The sequence below is a fragment of the Typopeltis vanoorti genome, chromosome 6, assembly GCF_054136105.1.
Source record: "Typopeltis vanoorti isolate ZY-2024b chromosome 6, IOZ_Tvanoo_1.0, whole genome shotgun sequence".
NCBI classification, from domain to species: domain Eukaryota; kingdom Metazoa; phylum Arthropoda; class Arachnida; order Uropygi; family Thelyphonidae; genus Typopeltis; species Typopeltis vanoorti.
In genome coordinates this window covers 159,687,387-159,711,240 of record NC_143554.1, presented here as the reverse complement: position 1 = coordinate 159,711,240, position 23,854 = coordinate 159,687,387, and the positions used below count along the sequence as shown (strand labels likewise).

At 37.9% G+C, this 23,854-nt stretch overlaps 1 protein-coding gene across 1 annotated transcript in view; it reads left to right on the top strand.

The window, feature by feature from the left end:
- LOC150106163 (sodium/potassium-transporting ATPase subunit beta-like) overlaps window positions 1-17,693 on the top strand; it is a 49,987-nt gene extending 32,294 nt beyond the window's left edge. The window contains exon 2 of the mRNA XM_090394514.1: window positions 16,152-17,693. Coding sequence (XP_090250640.1) covers window positions 16,192-17,115 — 924 coding nt within the window. The 5' untranslated portion in view covers window positions 16,152-16,191 and the 3' untranslated portion in view covers window positions 17,116-17,693. The remainder of the gene's footprint in view (window positions 1-16,151) is intronic.
- Window positions 17,694-23,854: the final 6,161 nt, after the last annotated feature.

The following is a 23,854-nucleotide window of genomic DNA, read 5'->3' as shown; positions in this document are numbered from 1 at the left end:
ATAGCCGCTATATTGCCTAGTTTAGAGCTCGCTGTTTTTATTCCAACGCCAGCTTAAGCTGGGTGTACTTCATTAGATCAGGTTAAATCACAATCGGCTGGGCTGCCGTGTCTCGTTGTTCGCTATTATTAGATCCGCCTCTGCCAGAAAGTTTTACGTTTTCTCTATTCATGTCGAAAATAAAATAAAATAAAAATAGTAAAGCTTTGTCTATTTTGAAATATCCAGACAAATTTATTTCTAATTTTGACCTGGGTTAAATCCAACCTCGTACACGAAGAATCCCTTTCAGAACGAAGGCGAATTAGCAGGATTTTACCTCCGGAGACTCCGGATTTTTATGTTCAATGACAAACTGGCCAGCGAAAACACACGACGCATTTACAGACACAGCAAATCAGCAGGAATCGAACCCGGACCATGTTGTAACCCTCGCCTGATGCGGCACACCAATCTTCCCTCTGAATGTATACGACAACAACCTTGTTTGGAAATCATAAGAGAAAATTTGGATTTTCTTTCTATTTTGCACTTCGTGAATGTTTCTAAATTAGTTTTTGCTATGTTTGAATCCTTCAAGATTAAGATGCACTTTTTTTTCTTAACGACGTGATATTATTTTGGATATTCACCTCATTCAGTCGCATTTTTTCTGACCTTTGTCCATCCAAAATTGAGCTGAGAAGGGGGGTCAGCACAATGTACAAAACATTCTGCAATTCAATTCATTAACAGATTTCATTAAAGCTTTCAAAATTTCACTGTCTAATAACCAAAGCTTCGGAGCGCGTAACTTGATGAAATATCGTTTATGTAGTCATTTATGAAGGATATTATGTTAGCGTCTATCATATGGTGTACGTAAGCAAAAATCGTGGTTGCCATAGTGTCTTTTCCATCTTTAAAAATATCAAATAATTAACGCTATTTTATTTTATAGTGGGATTGCTTTCTATTATACTATGTTACAAAAATACAGATATCGATGGAATGTTTGTGATTATAAATCAAAAAAAAAAAAATAGTACTGAACTTCGACACCCCCAATAACTACAATGTATATCGTTGTAGTTATTCAGTATTTTTTTTTTTTCCATACCATCTTTGTAACTTTCTTTTTTAAATCGGGATTCCACGCGATATCTCATTTTTATTTTTATTTGTAGATTTCTTCATTGCAAGAAAAAAAATTGTTCGCAGATGTATGCAGATAATGAGGTAGACGTTAGAACTCAAACAGAAGTAACAAATAATAGTGTGACTATCAGATAATTAATCGTAGAACCAATAACTAATTTATAATAAGTGGAGAGTGAGAGCCATTTTTCATAGAAATATTGTGGGCATCATCATGTTTTACCAGATTTTCCATCAAAATGATTCCGTTATATAAAAAGAAATTATAACAGAAAAAATCAAACTAGTCCTCGAGTTGACTACTTTATTTATACATTTCACACGAACATGTTTCACTAATATTTCATCCCCACATGAAGGTGATTTTTTAAATAGAATGCTATGCGGAAATGAATGCAACTAAAATCGCTGTTTTTATTTATGGATGAGGCTTTGTTTTCACCAGCATTCGCTGAAAAATTTACGGAGGACTGACTAGTATGCTTCTACATTCGTTAGTGAATTGATAACGCTGAGATGCGATTGCAGCGCCACAAATACAGTGTGGAGAAAATGATATTCCGTTTATAAATTCGTAAAATTGTTCGATTGGTTACACACTGCTTGGAAAGAAGTTTAACGGACACCCTTATGGGCAAGATGCACCGTGCCATGTAACGAGTCGCTTGTAGCGGTTTCAAATTGAGGAACACGAGATGCTCCCATGTCAGGGCAACTGCGTCCTGATGCGAGAAGGGAACTAGCGTAGTTAGAAGGAGACGTTGTGATAAGATGTAATGTTGCAAGCCAATCTCTTCGGCAGATTGTTGACAAATGGGCCATCCCATCCCAGGTCAATAGTCAACGATACAATAGTGAGATGGTAACTCAGGGAGTCAACTACAAGTGCTACCCACGACATTCGCCGAACGTGACCGTAGGGTGCATGCGCAGTTCCGGGCATCGACTGGAACACGAATCTGCAGAAAAATATTCAGAACACGACATGGGTTTCCATGGGATGCAAGGCCCACATTACCCGAACCAACATGCAGCGTGGTCATCAGTGGAGTAAAGAGGGTGTACAGGAGGACGTGGAAAGCTTGCAAAGCTGTGTTATGGGGAGGCGAATCATGGTACACTTTGTACCGAGCAGATGGACGGAGGATGCCTGGTGAACGTCTCTCACCAGACTGTGTAATCTCAGCTATGAAATTCGGAGGTGGCGGTGTGATGCCATGGTCCTGTTTTTTCTGGTTTGGCCTTGGACCTCTGTTTGTAGTACCACAAACATTAAACTGTGAGAGGTGTCTGGACAACACAATGCTTCCTACTTTGTGGCATTTCTACGGAACAGACTCTTTTAGCAAGACAATGCACCGTGTCATAAAGCTGCTGCAACGAGTCACTGCGTGGTTTGTGGACATGAACGTCACCGCATTTGACTGGTCTCCACAGAGCCCTGATCTCAGTTCTATTGAGCATCTGTGGGATGAACTGGAGCTTTAGGTGCTGTCAAGTGACTCGGCCCCCACAACAGTCCAGGACCTCATGAAATGCCTACAGGCAGAATGGTCCAAAATTTCCATTGATTGCTATCGTACTCTCGTGGAAAGTATTTCCCGTAGGATTGCTGCAGTGATGGCAACAAAAGAAGGTTCTTCATCTTATTAAGATAGGCGCCATGACTGATTGTTCTTCAAACTATGGTGACTTTCAAGCAATGCATTTCACAGTAAGTTATCGTTTCCGTGGCGATCATTTGCGGATATGTTCGCTGTATCATTGGTCTCTGTTCAGGGAAAGTAGAAGACGTGGTCTTAAAGATCTTGTTAAACACTTGCAGCTAGTTTTACTTTTGTCGTAGCTGCATTAGCGAATATTATCATTTCAGAAAATATTCAGAAACGTCGTATATTAGCTGAGGATGTTTTTAAGAACGAGAAAAGTTAAATAATATTGCCGACTGTTTTCCTAATTAGAGACAAAAGTAAATTGCGAAACGAATAACTAGCTAAGTTTTTCCCCTCTTTGAAAGAGGGCTAGGAAGGGATATAGATTGAAAAAATATGGATTGAATTAAATGATTGACGATTAAAATATTACAGTACAGTTCATCATTTTGCAAAAAAAAATCTGTTCAGTGGTTGATAGATGGTGGATTGGGCGGTGTGGACTGTAGATCGGAGGTGGAGTGTCCTCTCACGATAAATTTTTGGACTTGGAGGTACATAATAATAATAATAAGAGGTGGACTTATTCTAAGAGTAGTCGATCTCTGTCGCTGATCGTTACCACACCGGTTGGCTAGGTGGATTGTTTCTCTTTTCTGTGGATTCGATGCCTACTGTGACCTGTTCTGAAATAACCGTTTCGGTAATAGGAAGCCGTAAGCGGCTCGAAATATTTCCATGTTCAGCCTCTGATGCAAATTTATTTTTATTTTTATTTTTATTTAAGAATCAAAAAAAAAAGTTGTTTTATTACTGCGAAAATTACTAAAAATATGCTTTAGGTTTTAAACCTTTCATTGATGGACGTGATATTCTAAAAAAAAAATAAAAAAAAAAGAGGTGGACTTATTCTAAGAGTAGTCGATCTCTGTCGCTGATCGTTACCACACCGGTTGACTAAGTGGATTTTAAATTATAAATTAATTAATTAATTTTAAATTTAAAGTAATTTAATTTAAATTATAAAATTCATACAAATTGATGCGCACATGAGTATATAAATAATCCTAGTTAGCATTAGGAACACGAGAGTTCTTTCCTCAATCTCGTCATCCGCGTGACACACGTACCAGAACTGTTACGCGTGTTTCCAAACAAACTAGGGAACAGAATGGTATTAAAGGGATTTATTTATTTACACCTTCTGTCCAAAAAGAAACCGAACTTTTCGAAAATTGAAGAAACTAGTGGCGCCACCTGTTGTATCTTTGTGTTGTCGAAAGCGGCAATCTTCATTAGCGTTGTGTCAACTGTTTATGACATTTGTTTCGTTAGAAGAGCCGAGTTATAGTGCCAAGAGTGACAGTGTGTTTTGACGAACGGTTCAGAAAATGAGTTTCAAACAGAAAGCTGCGATTGACTTTTGTGTTAAACTTGGTAAAAGTTTTATCGAAACGCATGAAATGTTTCAAAAAGCATACAGTGATGAATGCTTATCTCGTACTCAAGTTGACGAGTGGTTTAAGCGATTTCACAGTGGTCGTGAGACGCTTTGAGGACAGAGCCGTTTCTACATTTTGCGAGGCCCTGTGCGAAATGGAAAAGCGGGGTCCCTGAAAGTTAGTAACATTTATGGAAATTTTAAATGGAAGAATATCTTTTTAATTAATTAATTAAATCAAATATGAAAAATATTTATGCACATAAATAAACAAATATGCTCTTTAGCATCAATTTAAGTAAAAGGAAAAAATTAGTTAAAAAATAAATGTGTTTGTATGTACATTATATATTGTTTTATTATGTAAGTACACATTATCATATAAATACGCCAGAACAATGATTTATTTAATAATATAAATAATAATATAAAAATATGGAAAAAATATCCATGTTTACTATAAAGAATGAAATATATGTATAACAACTTATAAGATTTAAAAGAAATCTTAATATATTACATTTTATTTAACCTAATGCGCTTATCAATAAAAGCATTTATAACGCTATCAAAATTCAATTTTTTTGGAATTTCATGCTCTGTAGATATTATTGTCAGGTACGACAAACGTTCTTGAGACAAAGAAGATCGCAAATAGGTTTTCATTCATTTTAATTTAGAAAATGACCTTTCAGCTGATGCCACCGTAACTGGACTGGTCAATAATATTTTAAATGTCGTAGTAATATTTGGATAAATATCCGACAAATTATTTGCAATTATGAATTTTAAAATATTAATCGGCGCATCTTCTGGAACAATATTTCTAAAAATAATTAATTAATCTTAAAATTCAGATTCTTCAATATTTGTATTTAATTTTTGATACAGCTGTTTGCAGCAAAATACTAATTCGTTTTCTGTCATTTTTCTTATTAATAATAATACTCGTATGATGATACACGGCCGTGAGTCCCCTTTACGGGGAGGTACGGCATCATCTCAGTCTCCCCAAATTTTATCCGGGCTCCGGAACCGGTATAGCTGACGAATCAGACCCATGGCTCGGTCTTAAGTATTCCTGACTGTAATCCGTGTGTGTTCACGGGACCGGTTTGAAAAATTTCAGATAAACTGGTGGAAAAAACCCTGCCACTCACGCCCAAGACCGGCTAACTTGACTATGGCTGAGGAGATCCTTAAGCTCCTCGCGTCGTCGACGGGAATCGAACCTAGGACACTCCTTCCCGAGGTATATGGTTGCGAAGCGCAAAGCCAGTAGGCTAACATAAAGAAACCAAATTGATTTTTGGTGAATTTCATACAATTCAAATCTTTTTTTTACAGATTGTAGAGCAGTATCTAAAATTACAAAAAAGAAATTTATCCTAAAATTATCTTTATCACCTATGTGTGATTCGTCAGGCGTTTCATAATCAAAAAATGCTTTTCTTCGACGTACTCGACTTTCTTTAAATTGAATTTCTATTTCTAATAGATTTGACAGTTTTCTTTAACAATCTCAAAACCGCTATCAAATCCTGATATTCTCTGCTCTTCAAAGTACTGCACTAACTCATTAATATGCTTAGTTACTACGTCCATGGGAATTTTTGCATTTTGTAATACTTGACTTACTAAATTAACTTTTGACAAAAGCTCATACCAAATTACAAGGCTTAGTATAAACTCAAATGAATCTGTTTGTTCATATATTGAAACCACTACTGCTTTGATAGTATTATCTGATGCAGTTTTAAATAATTCTTTTAATACATTTAAAATTTATGGAATTTGTAAATGTACAGCTGTAACTGATTCTATTCTATATTCCCATAATTGTTTAACAAATTTCTTCAATATGTCCCAACGTGAGTTGAGGCAGCAAATAATGTATATATTTTTTGTATAACATTAAAAAAAGTTATTGCTATAATTGATGATTTTGCGACATCTTCTAAAATAAAATTAAAATTATGACAGGCGCAAGGAGTATAAAATGCCTTTTTGTTTACATTTAAAATGTAAGCACGGACTCCCTTATATACTCCTTTCATATTCGCTCCGTTATCATACCCTTGCCCTCTACAATCTGGCAATTTAAGATTTAATTTATTCAGAAGTGATTTATTTTCATATATACCTTTACCAGTAGTGTCCTTAGTTATTAAAAACGTCAAAAAGTGTTCACGAATTTCAATATCTTGCCAGCCTGGCTGGCTGAGTTGTTAGCGTATCCTCTCCCCAGCCAAAAGACTGCGGGTTCGAATCCCGCCGTGGGCATGGATGTTTGTGATTGTCTGTGGAAATACTAGTGGTGGTGGTCAGCGATAGATAGTTGTGGTCAGTTAGTAGATTGTGAGTTGTGGAGTGGATGCCCTCCCTCGATGAGTCTTCGGACTCCTTGGAGATGACAAATAATAATATCTGCTTCAAATATATGTAAAAATTTAAAAATTACTGAAATTTTCTCCTGATGACTAACATCAGGAGTACAATCGAAAATTATTGAATACTACTTTGCCTGTCGTATCATATTTACAATTTTTTGTTGAATTTGGGAAGTATCTCAGGAGAAGTAGCGTTTGCATTCTACAGCGCTTGACTGCACGACAAAAGGCGTTCGAATCTAGTCGCCGACTAGAGGAACTTTTTCTAAGCCTTTTCTCGACCGGTTCCAGAGTTAGTCGATCTCTGGCACGGGATAGCGGTTTTTACTCCCGGAAACTCGGGTTTTTCGTCCTGCAAACTCAAGAAAATCGGCCGTCGAACCCACACTATTTTCACACATTAAATATATTGTGTTAGGGACCACCAGATGGCGGCACTTGCTAGCTGCCTTCTTCACTGCGTGCCGATTAATTAGTGATAGCCTTGGGCCAGCTATCTCTGATTGGCTACCAGTGGAGAGTGAACTGCCCACTCAGTCTCCAAAAAGTTAGATAGGGCTTTAAAAAAAATGGCCTCGCCTACTCCCTATACGGGAACAAAAAGGCGTTAGCTGATTTTTATTTTATTTTTTTATCAATAATTAATTCATTTTGAACAATGGGTGATAGATACGAATTTTGTTTCTTACTATAATTTTTTTTCCCGAACATCGCATTAAACGATCTTTTAAAAGTGGATCAAATTCTGCAATTAATTCTATGATTCCAAAAAAATTACCTTTATGGGCTGTGTACAAAGTATCAGAATTACCCCTAAAAGCAAAATTATGTTCGGATAAATAAAGAATTGCTGCTACTATTCGTCTTAAAACATTTCTTAACTGTTCTGCTTCAAATTTTATGACATTTTGATTTGCCTGATCAATTGTGTTGTGATTTTTTTAAATTCCATTCCATTTGTGTCCATGAATACATGCATTTCATGTGCACTGGATTTCTTTCTTGTGAGTTTAATCTTTCACTTAATGTCGCCAGTCAGAAAAGCCATTATTAGATAAAAATTTATCATCAGAAGAAAATAATTTGCAACAAAAACAAAAAATAGTTGGCAGACTTTGAATATACAAGCCATCTTCTGTTTTGCTTCTCTCCGTTTGCAATTGTCCTAACATAGTGAGCTGTGGACAAACACCTCTTGTTGTCATCTTTTGGAAAATCATTTTCAGTCGGAGGAGACGGTGGACCACGTAGTACAATTTGTACTACGTGGTCCACCATAGTACGAATTTTTGGGCCATGTTGCTGGATCATCAATAGTAAATAGTTCACCTTCCTCTGGTGTCTCAGTTTTAGGATCTTCAATACTCGTTGTTTGACCAAACGCGTCATGTTCTCCGCTTCCTTTGAGTATTTCAGAACTCTCATTATTAATTAATGTTGAAGCCGAAGAACTGTTTGTAGTTATTTCAGAACTCCCGTTATCAACGGATATATCTCAACAAATGTATGAGTTTAACTTCATAAATTTAAACAGTGAATTTCTTTGACGTTCCTCATTTTCTTGTTTTCGCTTTCGTTTTTCGTGCCCACTTGGGTATTTTCTTCCATAATAATCTCTCTCACGACTAGTCATACTCTAGAATTAAATACGATAGATTTAATTATAAAATAAGTTAATAAATTAAAACAAAATTACTTACCTGATAAATAAAATATATCTGAAATAGATGATAATATTAGAAAATAAATAAATCTAATATAGATTGAAAACTTCTATTGGACAAAATTCTGATGTCGGATAACCTAAAACGAGCTTACAAAATATATTTTTTAGGATGTTTTGCAAATAATGTCATAAAAAAAATTGCCATCATAAACTAAACTAAAAAAAAAAACTGCTTAAAATCATTAAAAACATCTGTTTTAAAATCCACTTTTCCCTATTTAACACTGCGTTGTACGATATTATTATATATCTTAGAATAGTTTCAAATACTACCGTTCTAGCGCTACGTTCTTATTTCGCTTATTACAACAACAATAGTTGGTTGTAAAATTATAAACATATATATTTCTATATAATAATTTTAAAAAATTGATTTTCTTTTTTCAATTTTTTTGCGCTTTGTGGGGCCCTGTGCCAAAATCACACAGGGCCCCGCACCCATGAATACGGCCTTGATTGAGGACGACGAAAAGCCGGGCCGTCCAAAAACTGGACTGAGCGAAGTTAACATCCAAAAAGTGCGTGATTTCATCAAAGAAAACCCGAAATCTCCCTTGAGATTGATTGAAGATGAATTAGGGATTCCAAAATCAACTGTGCTCAACATTTTGACTGAGAGTTTGGGCCTTCGTAAATTGAATTCGCGATTTGTTCCCACAAGTTGACCGCCGACGAAAAGAGGTATCGAAATCAACACTCCAAGGACCTCATAAAAACCGCTCGTAAGGATTCAGACTTCCTTGAAACGATCGTTACTGGTGACGAAACGTGGTGTTTTGAGAATGAGCCCGAAACAAAGCGCCAAAGTGCTGAGTGGAGACCACCAGAAGAGGGGCACCAAAAAAAAAACGTCGCTTGGAGAAATCAAAAGTAAAGACAATGCTGATTTGTTTCTACGATTCCAAGGTATTATCCACAAAGAATTCGTTCCGCCTGGCCAGACAGTCAATGTCTGGCCAGGCGGAACTAAGTTTTGAAGCGATTGATAGCAAGAATTCATCGTCTACGGCGTGAATATCGTGATGCAGGCAGCTGGCCACTTTTGCACGATAATGCACCATCTCATTGTTCGAACATTGGGAGACAGTTTTTGAGCCAAAACCAAGTTTGTGTGTTGGATCATTCGCCGTATTCACTTGATTTAGCACTCTGTGACTTCTTTCTCTTCCCCCGACTTCATTTGCCGATGAAAGGAAAGCGATACGACACCGTTGAAAATGTTCAAGCGGCAGTAACCACGACAAAAACCGATATAAAAAACTCATTTAACGAATTAATTGACTGCCAAACGCTGCAGTGAAGCTGAGGGAGAGTATATTGATTGAAATGAATGATTTGAATAATTATAATTGACCTGTGTTTTATTTTCTATCAAAAGTTCGGTTTCTTTTTGGACAGAGGATGTTGATCTAAACATATCAGCAAGCTTTGTTGAGGATTATTTGCAGCTAATTCATTTAAATGCATTTTAAAAATATTTCTTATTATTTGACACCTCCTGGGAGTCTAAAGACTCATCGAGGGAGGGTACCTGCTCTACAACTCTGTCCCAATCCACCAACGGACTGCAACTACACAAACGTCATCTAATGCCGACCACCACCACCACTTCCACAGACAATTGCAAATATCCATGCCCACGGCGGGATTCGAACCCGCAGCCCGTTGTTTTGGCTGGAGAGTGGATACGCTAACCACTCGCTAGTTCTGTTACACTCAGTTGTGGTTGAAGATTTACTTTTGTTTTCAATGTGAAGTACAGTATAATCCCGTTTTTATATGGAAATGCTGTGTGTGTGTGTGTGTGTGTGTGTGTGTGTGTGTGTGTGTGTGTGTGTGTGTGTGGTGTGTGAGTGGACTATTTTAATCTGAATTAAGAATAAACAAAATTTGTTATAACGCCACATATCGCCATCAACTACTCTCATTCAGTTATAATGATGATGAATGTCCTCTATTCTGTTCGTTCTATTCATGACGGACGCAAACAAGCAGATGGATCGCATGAATTGTGCTATTCAACCTGACCCAACTCACTAATCGATGACGGTCTCCACCCGGTTGTGCGCGCGCATTTCTGTTTTATCATGGAATTGAAAATATAAGGTCGCGTTTTACGGAAACACGAATCGCAACAAAGCGTGTTTTGGCAAATGAGCACCAGATGTCGTTTTATTTAATGTTTGCCGTATACTCACTCTCGACTACGATGCTATGAGCTGAAAGCGACTGACTGTCCGCCCCTTATGTCAAGTAGCGGTGTGTTTACAATCCTCTTATTTGAGGCTTATCGAGAATTAAATCGCTGAACATCGCTGGCAAAGACGGCTGCTGTGACTGCCGTACAGGTTCACGCTGTTTTGTATCGGCAAAGCAAAATTCAACGACGTTGTATAAATATAGAAAGCGGTGTTCTATTGGGGCGAATGCTTCCCTTTCACAATAATTAACGTCACCGAAATAAGCGCAGAGTTCGGTGGCTTACTAGTGGAGATTATTCCGTCAATGACTGCACAAGTTAGCCGCTCGATCTTTTGATGCACTCACGGTATCGCTTCATCGTGGAGTCAAATGACTGATCGTGGGAGGCGGCCATAATCTCACCAATCATTGTATATTGCTTTCGATGTTAATTTTTTTTTTTTTCCATGGGGTGTTAACTGCACATGTGTTGCAGAGCGAATTTGCCTGCAGGCAAAATCCGCTCTGCAAAACAAAACAAAAAAAAAAAAAAAAGGAAAAAACTTGCGCCGCCTGTATTTGAAAAAAGCCTTATAAAGGTGCCTGGACGAGATTCGAACTCGGGTATACTGTATTTCATTAAAGGGATGACTAGAATCGTGAAATGAATTACGTTCCCTAAATGGGTGACCGAATCTTGGAGAATTAATTAATTATTTATTTTTAATCTGAATCCCCCTCGTGGAAACATAAAAATATAAACATGTAAACGTATCGCACACATAGTTCTGTGAGTGGGCCAAATTCAGAAACCCCTCTCTAGGGAGGACTCCGCTTGGAAAACGCTTCCAAGTCACTTCGATGAGCGAGGTGGTGTGCTTGCATCCGACATAGAAATGCATCAACCGCCTATTTCTCCTAAAGAGTTTAATCTGTTATTCTTCAAATGCAGTGTTATAAGAATTTCGTTTTATTCCTAAATTTTGTCCACTTCGCGTAGTAACGTATTATGCGTTGAAACGAACAGTTTCTTACGTATGGGATTCGTCGGCCTGGTTTGTCGAGCACACCCGCTCGCCAACCAAGAAGTCGCGAGCTGGAATCTGGCTATGGGCATGGATGTTTGTTATTATCTTTGGGTGCGAGATAAATTTTATCGCTTACTGGAGGCCTGAAGTGGCATGAAAAGTTCCATGTTTGGTCTGTAGAGCAGTGTTTCCAGATCATTTAAAAAATAAAGAAAATGTCTAAAAATAAAATCTATAAAAATAGAAAAAAATCCTTAACCCACCTACGGTAAGAATGTATTTGGTTTCACAAACCTTTCCTGGGTGGGTGCTAAATAAAAAAAAAATACCACATTAAAAATCACTGCGGAAATCTTGGGGTGCTCTGCGATTGAAGAAATGGAGGATACTTTGGACAGTGGCCAGGAATCTGGAATGGATGAAGATCCTCATTCCAGCACAGAGTCACTACAGTTACTCTGTGAAACAGGTGATTAGTTTAGGGATTTGGATTAGGAGAACAAAAGCAGAAATCAAATAATGGAAAGGAGAAGTAAATATCACGCAGGCGATCTCTTTTGGTATCGCCAAAGGACATGGGACTGCAACTGGATGGTCATACAACGTTTTGTAGAAAAGGAAACACTGATAAAGATACAGTCTTAGCTCCAAGAGGAAATCTGCCTTTACTATACTTGAAAGGGAATGGCCAATTAAAGATCCAAGAAGTTTCGATGATGGTGAGGATTATCTAGTATTTTGGTCAACGATTTGCATGCATCATTACTGACAACAAATACGTAATGTTTCTTCCAACTTTTTTTTTTTAACAGTTTATTGTAAGCTTCCTATAATAGTACAATATGTTGAATAACCTCATATGTGTAACCTAAGAGCAACAGCTCATCCAGGTTACGATTTGCATAAAGTTACAAAGATGTATATAATGCATTTTCATTATATACTCATATGTACATTCATATGATACACATATTACATATTATTATAATATAATTACATAATAAAATCGCAGATAAAATTTCATCATATAGAGAAAGTTGCATAATAATTAATTAGGAACAAAATAAAACAAAGCAGTTAAATGCATTTAAATTTTACGTTTTACACATGAGACTGGATCTTTGAATACAAATATGCTAAAAACCAATAATTTATACAATTATTTGGAACAGAGCTTCCTCATTTCTGTGGGAAAATAAATACTCTTTGATTAGAGTTTTATATTTGTTTGGGTTAGTTTCATTTCTTATTGTTTGTGTTGAATATTTTGGCGCTAAATAAGTCTAATGTTTGTGTGTTACTTCTTTATTTGCTTTCGGAACTAAATATTTTAGGCCCTTAAGTCTACTGAGGAAAGCATCTTGTTTGATATTTACGTATTCGTTGTCGTTTTTTATGAATAATAGTACCCCATGGACGTATAAATATCTAAGAGGTAGTATGTTTAGTACGGTGTATTTATTACACATTGCAGTATCCTTATATTTGTTTCTAGTTAAGATTTTAATTACTTTATTCTGAGTCGAGACTAAAGGTTTCAGAGTAGTGCGATAGACTCCTCCCTAACTTAATATACCATTTGTAGTTACATAAGTGAAGCCAAACTGTTTCCACAGTATGCGTTGTGATGTCCTCTCCACAAGAAAAATGCCCTCTTTTTACACTGTCTCACCCAAAATATCCGGACATCTCTTAGTAGTAAATATGGCTCATACAGGTATAAAAGAAAACAGACATCTTGCAATCTTCATAGACAAACATTAACAGCACAATGGACTGTACTTTAAAGCTCTAACTATCGACGTGGCACCTCATAGGATGTCATCTTTGAAACGACTCGGTTCAGGAAATTTCTACCCTGCTGCAACTGCCCCATTCAACTGTAAGTGATGTTACTGTGAACTTCTAGGATCAACAACAGTACAATCGCGACTTGGTGGCCACATAAAATAGAACAGCGGGATCTCTGAGTGCTGAAGCGAAAACAGCTCCTGTCCTCGGTTGAACCACTCGATGCGTAGTATCGAAATTCCTCTGTAAGCAACTCCCGCACCTCACCTGTTCATCTGGAGCTGAAGAACATGCACAACGACAAGCGTTGTGTGGAATTTAAATCTCGCAGCCATTGGACTCGAAAGCAGTGGAAACGCGTTCTCTGGAGTGATGGCTCATGCTTCACCATCAGGCAGTCCGCCTGACGAGTTTGAGTTTGGCAGATGCCACGAGAACACGACCTGCCCGAATGTGTTGTGCCACTGTGGAGTTTGGCGCAGGAAGCATCGTTGTCTTGAGCTGTTTCTCAGTTTGTACAGGGGGTCCCTAGTTCCAGTGGCAGGAAATCGTGACAATGCGGCATTCGGCAATGATGGCAGGAATTCAATTAGCTGCTATTTACTCTGACCATGAATTCATGGTCAGGGCAATGGCAGACCTAAGGCATTATATAAATGAAAATAAAATATTTCTTTATCTCTTTCTTTAATTAACCTGAGTGCGCAAAAATCCTCACCGTCTCCTTTATATAACCCGTATATTACCATTTGTTCCAGTAGCATAAATACCTCAAAATGTCTTTCATTTTCCAGTCAGACTGCATTGTTCGATCATTTACCTCTCTGGGCAGACCTGCTCTATTTACATTCTTCTAATCTAACCTACATGAAATACTCTCGACCTCAAATGCTGATTTTAAGGTTGGCACACACACTAGAAACTGGATCTAGTACACAACCAAGCAAGGAACCTCATCCCACCAAACCCGATTCATCAGTCAAAAGTCAGCATGTTTCACCCCAATTTATGAACACGGTTATATGTCCAAATATGATGGCTTTATCCTCCCCCTCCACACACACACACAAAGAGTAAAGCTTTTGACAATATTCCACCGGCGATATCAAAGCAATATAAAAAGGACCTTAGAAATATTATGTCCTCTGATATACAAGAATATGATTATTCTTATTCAAGAATGACCACTAACCAGCATACTTATTATTTATTTGGAGAGGTATCATACTTCCAAGTACGATAAGCAAGCTATTAGGATTATACTTGAAAGAATAATAAATTCATTAAGATCAAATATATTAAGATTAGATCAGATCTTGCATCGATCAAATTGGTACTTTAAAAATGACCAAAAAAAGGAAATTCCGCGTGGTACTTACAGTACCTTAAGGCGAACGACCTGCTCAAATAGTTAGTTATTCACAATATGGCGTCACTGGGCTCCGTATGGTCACTCCCGTACTTAACTGGATTTTGGGAGTGAAGGGGTAGGTAGATCTTTCCGCACAAGAGGACAATCACAAACACCTACGCCTAAGCCTGGATTCGAACTCGCAGCCCCTTCTTGGAAAGCGGATACGCTACCCATTCGTCCGCCAAGGCCTGCATCTACTCATATTGGCGTTCTTATTCATTTTTAACATAAGTTGGTTAATCTTGGACCTCAATATATATATATTCTAGTGCATAAATTGCTGGTGTGTTCTCAGGCAAACAACTGAAGCAATTTAGTAACCAGAAACTCGAACGCTTGTATTATTGTTTACACTTCTGCGAGTTCTACGGTCGATTTTCTAGAAGTGGGATTAAAAACTAGAGTTTTCGGGGAGAAACCCCTACTTGCTTCTGCAGAGGACTGACTCGGGAACTGATCGAAGAAAAAGTTGAAGTAGTAGGCAACTAGAATCGAACCTGCAACTCATTCTTCGGGGGAGCCTAACGCTCTGGAAGTAAATGCTATTTCGACACTACATAGGTTATTAATCCTTCAAGAATGGGGAAAAATCGTATATATTTTATAGAATTTGAAAGAGAATGGTAACATAGATTGCGACATTTTATGTCACGTCCAAACTAAGCCCTGCAAACCATCAAGAAATATAATCGTACCAGGAAAATAAAATAAAGTTCTCATTTGTTACCGGTATGTTTTTACCGATAAAGACTTTTCAGGATGAAGTTTTTCTAATTTAGGGCGAGATATTTTCTGCCACGAGCTACTTCGTAATTTTTTACTTATTTTTCATAGTTCATCATTATGAACTACGAAACGAACGAACTTCGCCCAAGAATAGTCTCTTGAACACGTTGTGGCAACAGGGATCGTCGTTAGTTTTGTTTTGTCATTTGGGGAAGCGCCTTGATGTGGATCGGTAGCGGAAGCAAAAAAAAAATCCCCTCGGGAGATCACGAAATTAATTAATGCCGTTGAGCTGTCAATTAAGTGAGTGCGGTAATTTTATTAATTAATATGCGGGCATTATCGCAAAGTAATTCCCGGGGTGTGCTACATCTTATCACGCGGTCATACCATGCGGGTCAATGCCTAACAACAGAATTCCGCTCAATATAACACAGCGAAGAGAAACCTGAGCATGTAATAATCGTGTTACTTTCAGTGCACCCCATTCCTGCAGCAAATATCAAATAAAGGCAGTTTTACTTTTCTTAAACTTCAATTAACTTCTTTGTGTGTGTGTGTGTGTGTGTGTGTGTGTGTGTGTGTGTGTGTGTGTGTGTGTGTGTGTGTGTGTGTGTGTGTGTGTGTGAACACTTCTAATGATGATTCTTTTTTCCTTTCTGCAGATGTTTACGACGTGTGACTAAGAAGTCTTCACTGGCGGAAATGACCCAGAGTGAGGAAGTGAAATTACGACCAACGGAGGTCGGTTCGATGACCTCTCCGGCTGTTATCTCTTCCGTAGCATCCGACACGGAGGAGACTGCGTGCATCGAGCAAGGCAAGTGTCACCACAGGACTTCTGAGGATGCGTCTGGGTATCGCTCTGGCCGACGCATCGTTACGTTCACCCTTTGTGTGTCTGCCGTGTGTACGCTAATAGTGATAGCCATCGTCATTTTCGCCGTGATTTTGTCGCAGACCGTATCTCCGAGACGCATCACCGTGAAACCCCTCGAGAGCATTTCTATTGTGCCCCATCCTCAGGTATATTCCAATCGGCCTCAGACCGTCGTGGTCCCTCGATATCACACACGTATCTGGCAGAAGCAAGTCAGTGAACTCAATCGCCTTCTCAAACCTTACAGAGAACAGAGCGAAAATAACGGATCGTCCGCCAAGTGCAGTTCCCTGATGTCCAACTCTGACGTGAAATTGTGTCACTTTCCAGTGGAAAGAATAAACGAAAACTGCTCTTCAGCGAACAACTTCGGCTATGCCTCTGGAAATCCGTGCGTAGCATTGATTCTAAAAGTTGTCCCCGGCTGGGTTCCCCAAATGTTCAATACTTCGAACAATGTTGGTCTGCCAGATAACCGTCCAGATGACCTGTATTTGGTGTACTTCAAATGCAATGCCAGTCACGACGTGGAGATGGTGTATTCACCATTTCACGGATTTCCCATCCAGTTCATTCCCTCTGAGGAAGATAGGGACCAACTCCCACCTTTGGTGATGGTGCAGTTCATCCGTCCACCGGTGAAAGAAGACATCCAGGTCGAGTGTTCGCTGTGGGTAACAAACGTTCAACACTTCGATGGCAGACCGAAAACTGTGGGTAATGTGACCTTCACGCTCTTTGTTCTGTAGGGACTCAAGTAGTGTACACTCCGCACTCGAAATTAAAGGGTTCAATATGGAATTCGGCTATAGAAAGACGATTCTGATACAGAATTAGTTTTATTCTCAACAGTTTGTGCATACCACCACGATTTACAAAGACCCTACTCATAGGTAGGCCTCTGTACCTGATTATGTTAAATACTGTGCAAGATCCAAGCAGACTAATAGCCCATAGCGATTGCTTGAAGACGCTTGTGCGATTTTAGATAAGCATCGTTTGAAGCTTTATTATTACTATTATTATTAAAAGATAAACGAAAGAAAGATAATTGTTTCATTAGTAATTTTTATTCAGTAAAGTTCCATCTCAAACTAGGTCTGGAACACGATGATGATTAAGTGTAACTTCAAAAACAAACATATAACCACACTGAACAGTGATAGTATAATTAGTACACATTTCAGAATATTCTTCACCAATTAACAGTCAAAAACGGAGGCAATCAGGAGACCAACTACTAGTTATAAACCTAAATATTATCAGTCTTTCAAATTTCCTGTAATTGGTAGCTTTATTAATAAATAATGACTACAGTATTGCAATATATTCAACATTTTTTAACAACTATGAAGTAGGTGGCGCTCTGAAGGTACGTATAATCGAGACAGTTTCTTTAAACTTATTAATCAATTAAAAAATAAAAGAAATTTGCGTTTGTTTCAATTTAGTAACTACGGGTATTTATTTCACATTGTTTTATATTTCATAAATTCACGCATGAATTGATAATACGAAACTAATGCAAATGATTTCGTATCTTACTGTTATAGCTAAGAAAGAAACACCATTTAGATAATGAGAAAGAGAGATCATCTTTTGGCGACTTTTCTGCAGGGAGGTTTTCTCCCAGGGAGATAATCGAGTTAAAATACACAGCAAGTGTACGTCACTGCGCATGTTTTTAATCAAGCAGCGCGCACGGGCGTTTGCCCTTTCTTTACTGACACGTTACGTTAATAACTGAATTCGATCTATAATTTGCCTAAAAGCGAAAAACAAGGAGGTCGGCGAACTTCTTGTACTTGTAGGTGACATACAGTTTATAAAGTGAGTACAAACAGATCGCATTTTAACGCGTTAGAAAAACATTTCGTAAAATGGCCTCAGGGATGGCGAGTGGACTGCCTGTCTTCTGCCGCTGCGTCATTCTTTCAAATTAGCCGACTTTCATTTTATATAAGCAAAAATTAAAATATACTGCATGTATATTTGTTCTCTGTGCATCAACAAAGATCACACACACACACACACACACACACACACACACACACACACACACACACACACACACACACACACACACACACACACACACACACACACACACACACACACACACACACACACACACACACACACACACACACACACACACACACACACACACACACACAGCTCTTTGCTTTATGCGGATGATGTTATACTTCTAAATAAATCCGCCAGAAGTCTGCAAGATTCTCTGACTAAATTGAATATCTGTTGTAATAGATATAGTATGAAGGTCAGCAATAAAAAGACAAAGACAATGAAAATAGGCAGAATCATTGAAAATGTCAACTGTGTTGTGAATGGAGAACCCGTGGAACAAGTAAAACATTTCAGCTACTTAGGCACGATTTTTACTGAAGATGGTAAATTAAATATAGAAATAGATAACAGAATCAGCAAAGCTGGTATGGTGGGAAGTCAATTGAATAAATTCACATGGAATAAGAGAGAAATTAGTCGGAACACTAAATTAGCTGTATACAAGACAGTGTTCAAACCAGTTTTAACTTATGGATCTGAGAGCTGGGTCAGAAGTAAAATACTTGACCAAAGACTAGAGACCACAGATATGAGAGTCTTGAGAAAGATTATAGGCGTGAACAGATGGCATCAATGGCAATATCATATTAAAAACGAGGATATTAGGAAAAAACTTGACATTGTTAGCATCCAGGAATGCGTTAGCAGAGCTAATCTCAGGTGGTATGGTCACTTAAATAGAATGGGAGAGGAAAGATTAGCAAAACAAGTGTTCTCTGCCAGGTTGGTAGGAAAACGACCCAGAGGAAGACCAAGATATAGGTGGATTGATACGGTACAAAGTGCCTTAGACGATAGAAATATAAGATCTGATAATGTTGGAGTCTTGACAAGTAACAGACTGATTTGGAGGAAAATTGTAGATAGGAAGTTAGTAATGATGTAATTTTTTCATGTAGTACTGTCATATCCTGTACACCCCTTGAGGGTACATGGCAGGAATTTGATGATGATGATGGTGATGATATCAAAACACTACCACGTTCATGTGGTCTCTATAGGAAAATAAAAGGACATACTTCTTAATTAGAAATGACTGAAATCAGAACTATAATGGTAGTCATATTTTAAATAAAACAGAGTCAATTTTTATATCAATATTCTCTGCTGATGAAGTAAATAAATAGCTAACCCTTGTTTTCAGGTCCTTTTTTATTTTATTTTATTTTATTTTTTTTAACTGATGGAAAGTTATCCGCATTGATCTGTGTGAATTATGAATTCAAGAACTATTTAATTTTTAAAAAAAATTGCTTTTGCCAGTGATGGCGCTCTAAACAGCAAAACATTGTAAATTGTGTATTTTAAATTAAAAAAAAAATTGATATTCATAAAGTGACGAGCATAATTCTTTAGATTATATGATTTAATAATTGTACGAAATGTATGTAGTAAGCAGCAGCGTACTCAGAATTTAATGTTGGGGAGTGGGGGAGTTGCTAGACGATTTGTGAATACACATTACGATCACACCACGAGATATGGCGGAGTAATCCGAATATATTGAACGAGGACCCGTGGACCAGCAGGTCCCCGGAGAGCTATCCACTGGACAGCAATGGAAGTGGCTTTCCAATGTTTCTCTAGTTGGGTCTTGTCTAGTCTCTTCTTCCACTTACATTGAGTCAGATTCCTTTCTTTTATCTGTTCCATTTAATCTCTTCTAACCAACTCTGGTTTTCTTCCACTGCGATGGTAGTATTTGAGGTCTAGGGATCCTCCTTTACCAACTTAATTTTGGGATAAGGTAAGTACAATATGACGTTTCCGTTTTGGTTAGCGACATACCTAAGACAAATAACTGTGGAATCAAACCTTGGTCCAAGATGTTGCGGGTTCCACGACAGCCAGCTCCCTGTGTCATAAAAGTGATATTGCTCCGAATTTCAGAAAAATGAAAACCATGGTGGATCTTTTTGGCAAACTTTTGGGATTTATACCATCCCATGAGGAGTGTACTCTACTCTAAAATGCACAATTCACTGTTTCCTCTACTTATTCTTCTACCTGCCACTGTCAACGACATCTACCACTACCAGCAGTATTTTTGTGTGTAAAGTGCAAGCTAGAAATACTGAATGTAATTAGGTATTTCAGAAAATAGAAAAATGAAATATAGATGATATGGCCATAACCAGGGCCGCGCCAACCCGAGGGTGCACCGCAACAGGGCGACAACATTGATAGGGCGGTATTTTATGTAGCTAATATCTAATTTGGATTATACAATGCAGTATTAGGGGCGGGCGAAAAAAATTTGCCCCCAGGCAACAAATACCTTTGGCGCGCCCCTGACCATAACCTAAACCAAGATGACAGGTATCTTGAAATATTGGATAATTACAATAGTTTTCATAAATTAAGAATCAACGGAAAAATCATGATAGCTCAAAAACATGAAATATGAAACATCTGTTTGCAGCAAAAAAAAAAAAAAAAAAAAAAAAAAAAAAAAAAAAAAGCATGGTAAACTCTTATTGAGATAAGATGACAGTTCGCATATATGGAGAATAAAGTGTGAAGAAGACCTTCAAAAACTTAAAATAACGATAGAAATTATGATTGTTTTACCACGGATCTTGAACATACGGATATTGGTTCAACTATTTTTGATAATTGTATAATTCGAAATGCCCTGACAGAATCAGGAAGCTTTTTATTTTATATTTCAATAATGAGTCTACTCTAAAAGCATTGCCAGTTCCGTCGACAGGGTGTAGCATAGACGCCGCCTGCCTCACGGCGCGGCTTAATGAGGGCGCTCGTTCATCCATATTGCGGTAGGTGCTGTCGCTCCGCTGACAATTCCTGTTAGCGTAGCAAGTGCGGAAAGAAGTTTTTCCAAGCTTAAACTTAAAAATTATTGGCAAACAGCAATGACCCAAGAAAGATTGGTTGGTCTCGCAACTATATCGATAGAGGCGGCATAGCTTATAATTGAAATTCAGAAGAGCTTATAAACAGTTTTATTGTGCGATATCCCCGTAGAGCAAACATTTAATTAATATTATTATGTAATCGTTTTGCATTAATGTTTCTCTTGTGATAATAACAAAATAGCAATTCGAGATTTTCTTATATTTTTGTCTTATAATCCATTTGGGCGATGTTTAATTGTTTTCCTCAGGGCGCGATCTAATCTGGCGACGGCCCTGAGTATTGCATTTAAACACTGGAAGTATAAGAGATAAAATGGAACATCTAGAACTAATATTAAATGACCTAGATTATAATATAGATATTTTAATACTATCAGAAATATGGATAAAATAGTCAAGTTGATTTATACTATTCATTGCAATGTTCTTTTAGACCACTGATTAAGCGCCTCCATAGCTCAATAGGAAGAACGACGGTACGTTGCGCCCTTCGATTGGAAAAGGCCTAAGTTCGAGTCTCGTCATGACGGGAGGAATCTTTATATGGACTTTTTCAATCGGAGGTGAGTTAGCCGATCGCATACGGAGGTAGCAAGGTTTTTTCTCCCGGAAACTCTGGTTTTTCATCCCGCTTACAGATAAATATGCCTTCAGAACACACACAATTTACAGACAAAGCATACTAGCTGTGGTAGTGGACAGTAGATGGCGCTAATGTAGATGATTGGTTGTAGTGGTGGAGACGGAGAGTTGTACAATAGGTGTCCTCCCATGAGTCTTCGGACTCCTTGGAGGTGTCACGAATAATAATAATAATAATAATAATAATAATATACAAACCACAAATAAGCCTGTGTAGCTCAGTAGAAGTGGCATTTGCACTCTACAGCGCTTAACCGCACGACAAAAGGCGTTCGAATCTAGTCGCCGACTAGAGGAACTTTTTCTAAGCTTTTTCTCGACGGTTCCAGAGTTAGTCGATCTCTGGCACGAGATAGCGGGTTTTTCCTCCGGAAACTCGGTTTTTCGTCCCGTAAACTCAAGAAAATCGGCCGTCGAACCTACACTATTTTCAGACATTAAAGATATTGTGTTAGGGTTAGGAACCACCAGATGGCGGCACTTACTAGCCTTCTTCACTGCATGCCGATTAATTAGTGATAGCCTCGGGCCAGCTATCTCTGATTGGCTACCAGTGGAGATTGAACTGCCCACTCAGTCTCCAAAAGTTAGATAGGGCTTAAAAAGTGCCTCGCCTACTCCCCTATACGGAAACTAAAAGGCGTTAGATGATTTTTTTTTAGATTTATAAACCACATATATAAACTGGGTTTAACTGGTCGTAGGTTTTTTATTGTAAAGTAATAGCCTACTAGTTTCTTCGACTTGACTGTTGGCTTCGTCTGGGCATACAAAGTGGCAAAACAGCTTTAAAAAGATTAAAAAAAACAAGCTAAGGATATCAATTTAAAACATAAACGAATGTTAAATATTATCTAAATTCAAATAAAACGCTACATCAACTCATGGAGCGTGTATGTTATCAGGGAGTGTTATACATGTACGATCTATAATTGGCAGCAAAATTGAACTCCGATCTGTTGAGTGATCTTATGAGACTTTTCCATATGTCACCAGGGATCATCCCTTGGTTTCTGTACAGGCTACCTCTTGAACGGATAACTAACGCAGCTTCTTTGATGTTGCGGGAACGAAAATCTTCTTCCAAGTACTTTTATCCCATTCGATGCTATGATTGCTATTAGAAAAATGGAGCGCCAAGCCAGAATTGTCTTCTCTACTGTTATTAACGTCCCCGCTATGTTCTTATCTCTAGACTTCTAGACGTTTGTCCGATATAATTTAAACCACAAGAGCAGGGAATGTTGTAAACTCCAGGATGTGTATAGAAAGCATTTTTGTCCTTCGGTGATCTTAACAAGTTGCGGATTGCTTTATTGGGTTGAAGGTCACTCGGATCTCATAAGGTTTGAGCATTTTAGAAATTTTCTGTGAAACAGTTCCAGCAAAAGGAATGGAAATTGAAGATCTGTAGTGGGTTTCTCGCGTTTGTTGTTGGGATGGGTTGGAGAAAAGAATGTTATGAATATTTTTGGATAGCCATTGTGTGTTAGAGTTTCGAAGATGAGGTCTAATTCATCTTTAAAACTTTTGTATCTCTTGTGATGCAGGAAGCTCTCTTTTTCAACATATGCAAACTCAACTTTTGTGAAATGTGATGTGATGAAGATAAATACAGGTAATGGCCAGTGTGGGTCAGTTTGCGATAAACCTTTAGGTCAATATTGCCATCCGTTTGTTTTATGATTAAGAGGTGTAGAAACGGCAAATTTCTTTCCCTTTCTAGTTTAAGGTAAACTTGATATTTTGATGAAATTAGTTTATTTTAGTTAAGAATTCAAGTAATTCTGCTTCTGTATGTTTCCATATGATGAAAATATCATCGACATATCTCCACCATACTGATGGTTTGCGATCTAATGGTGACAAGAAGTCT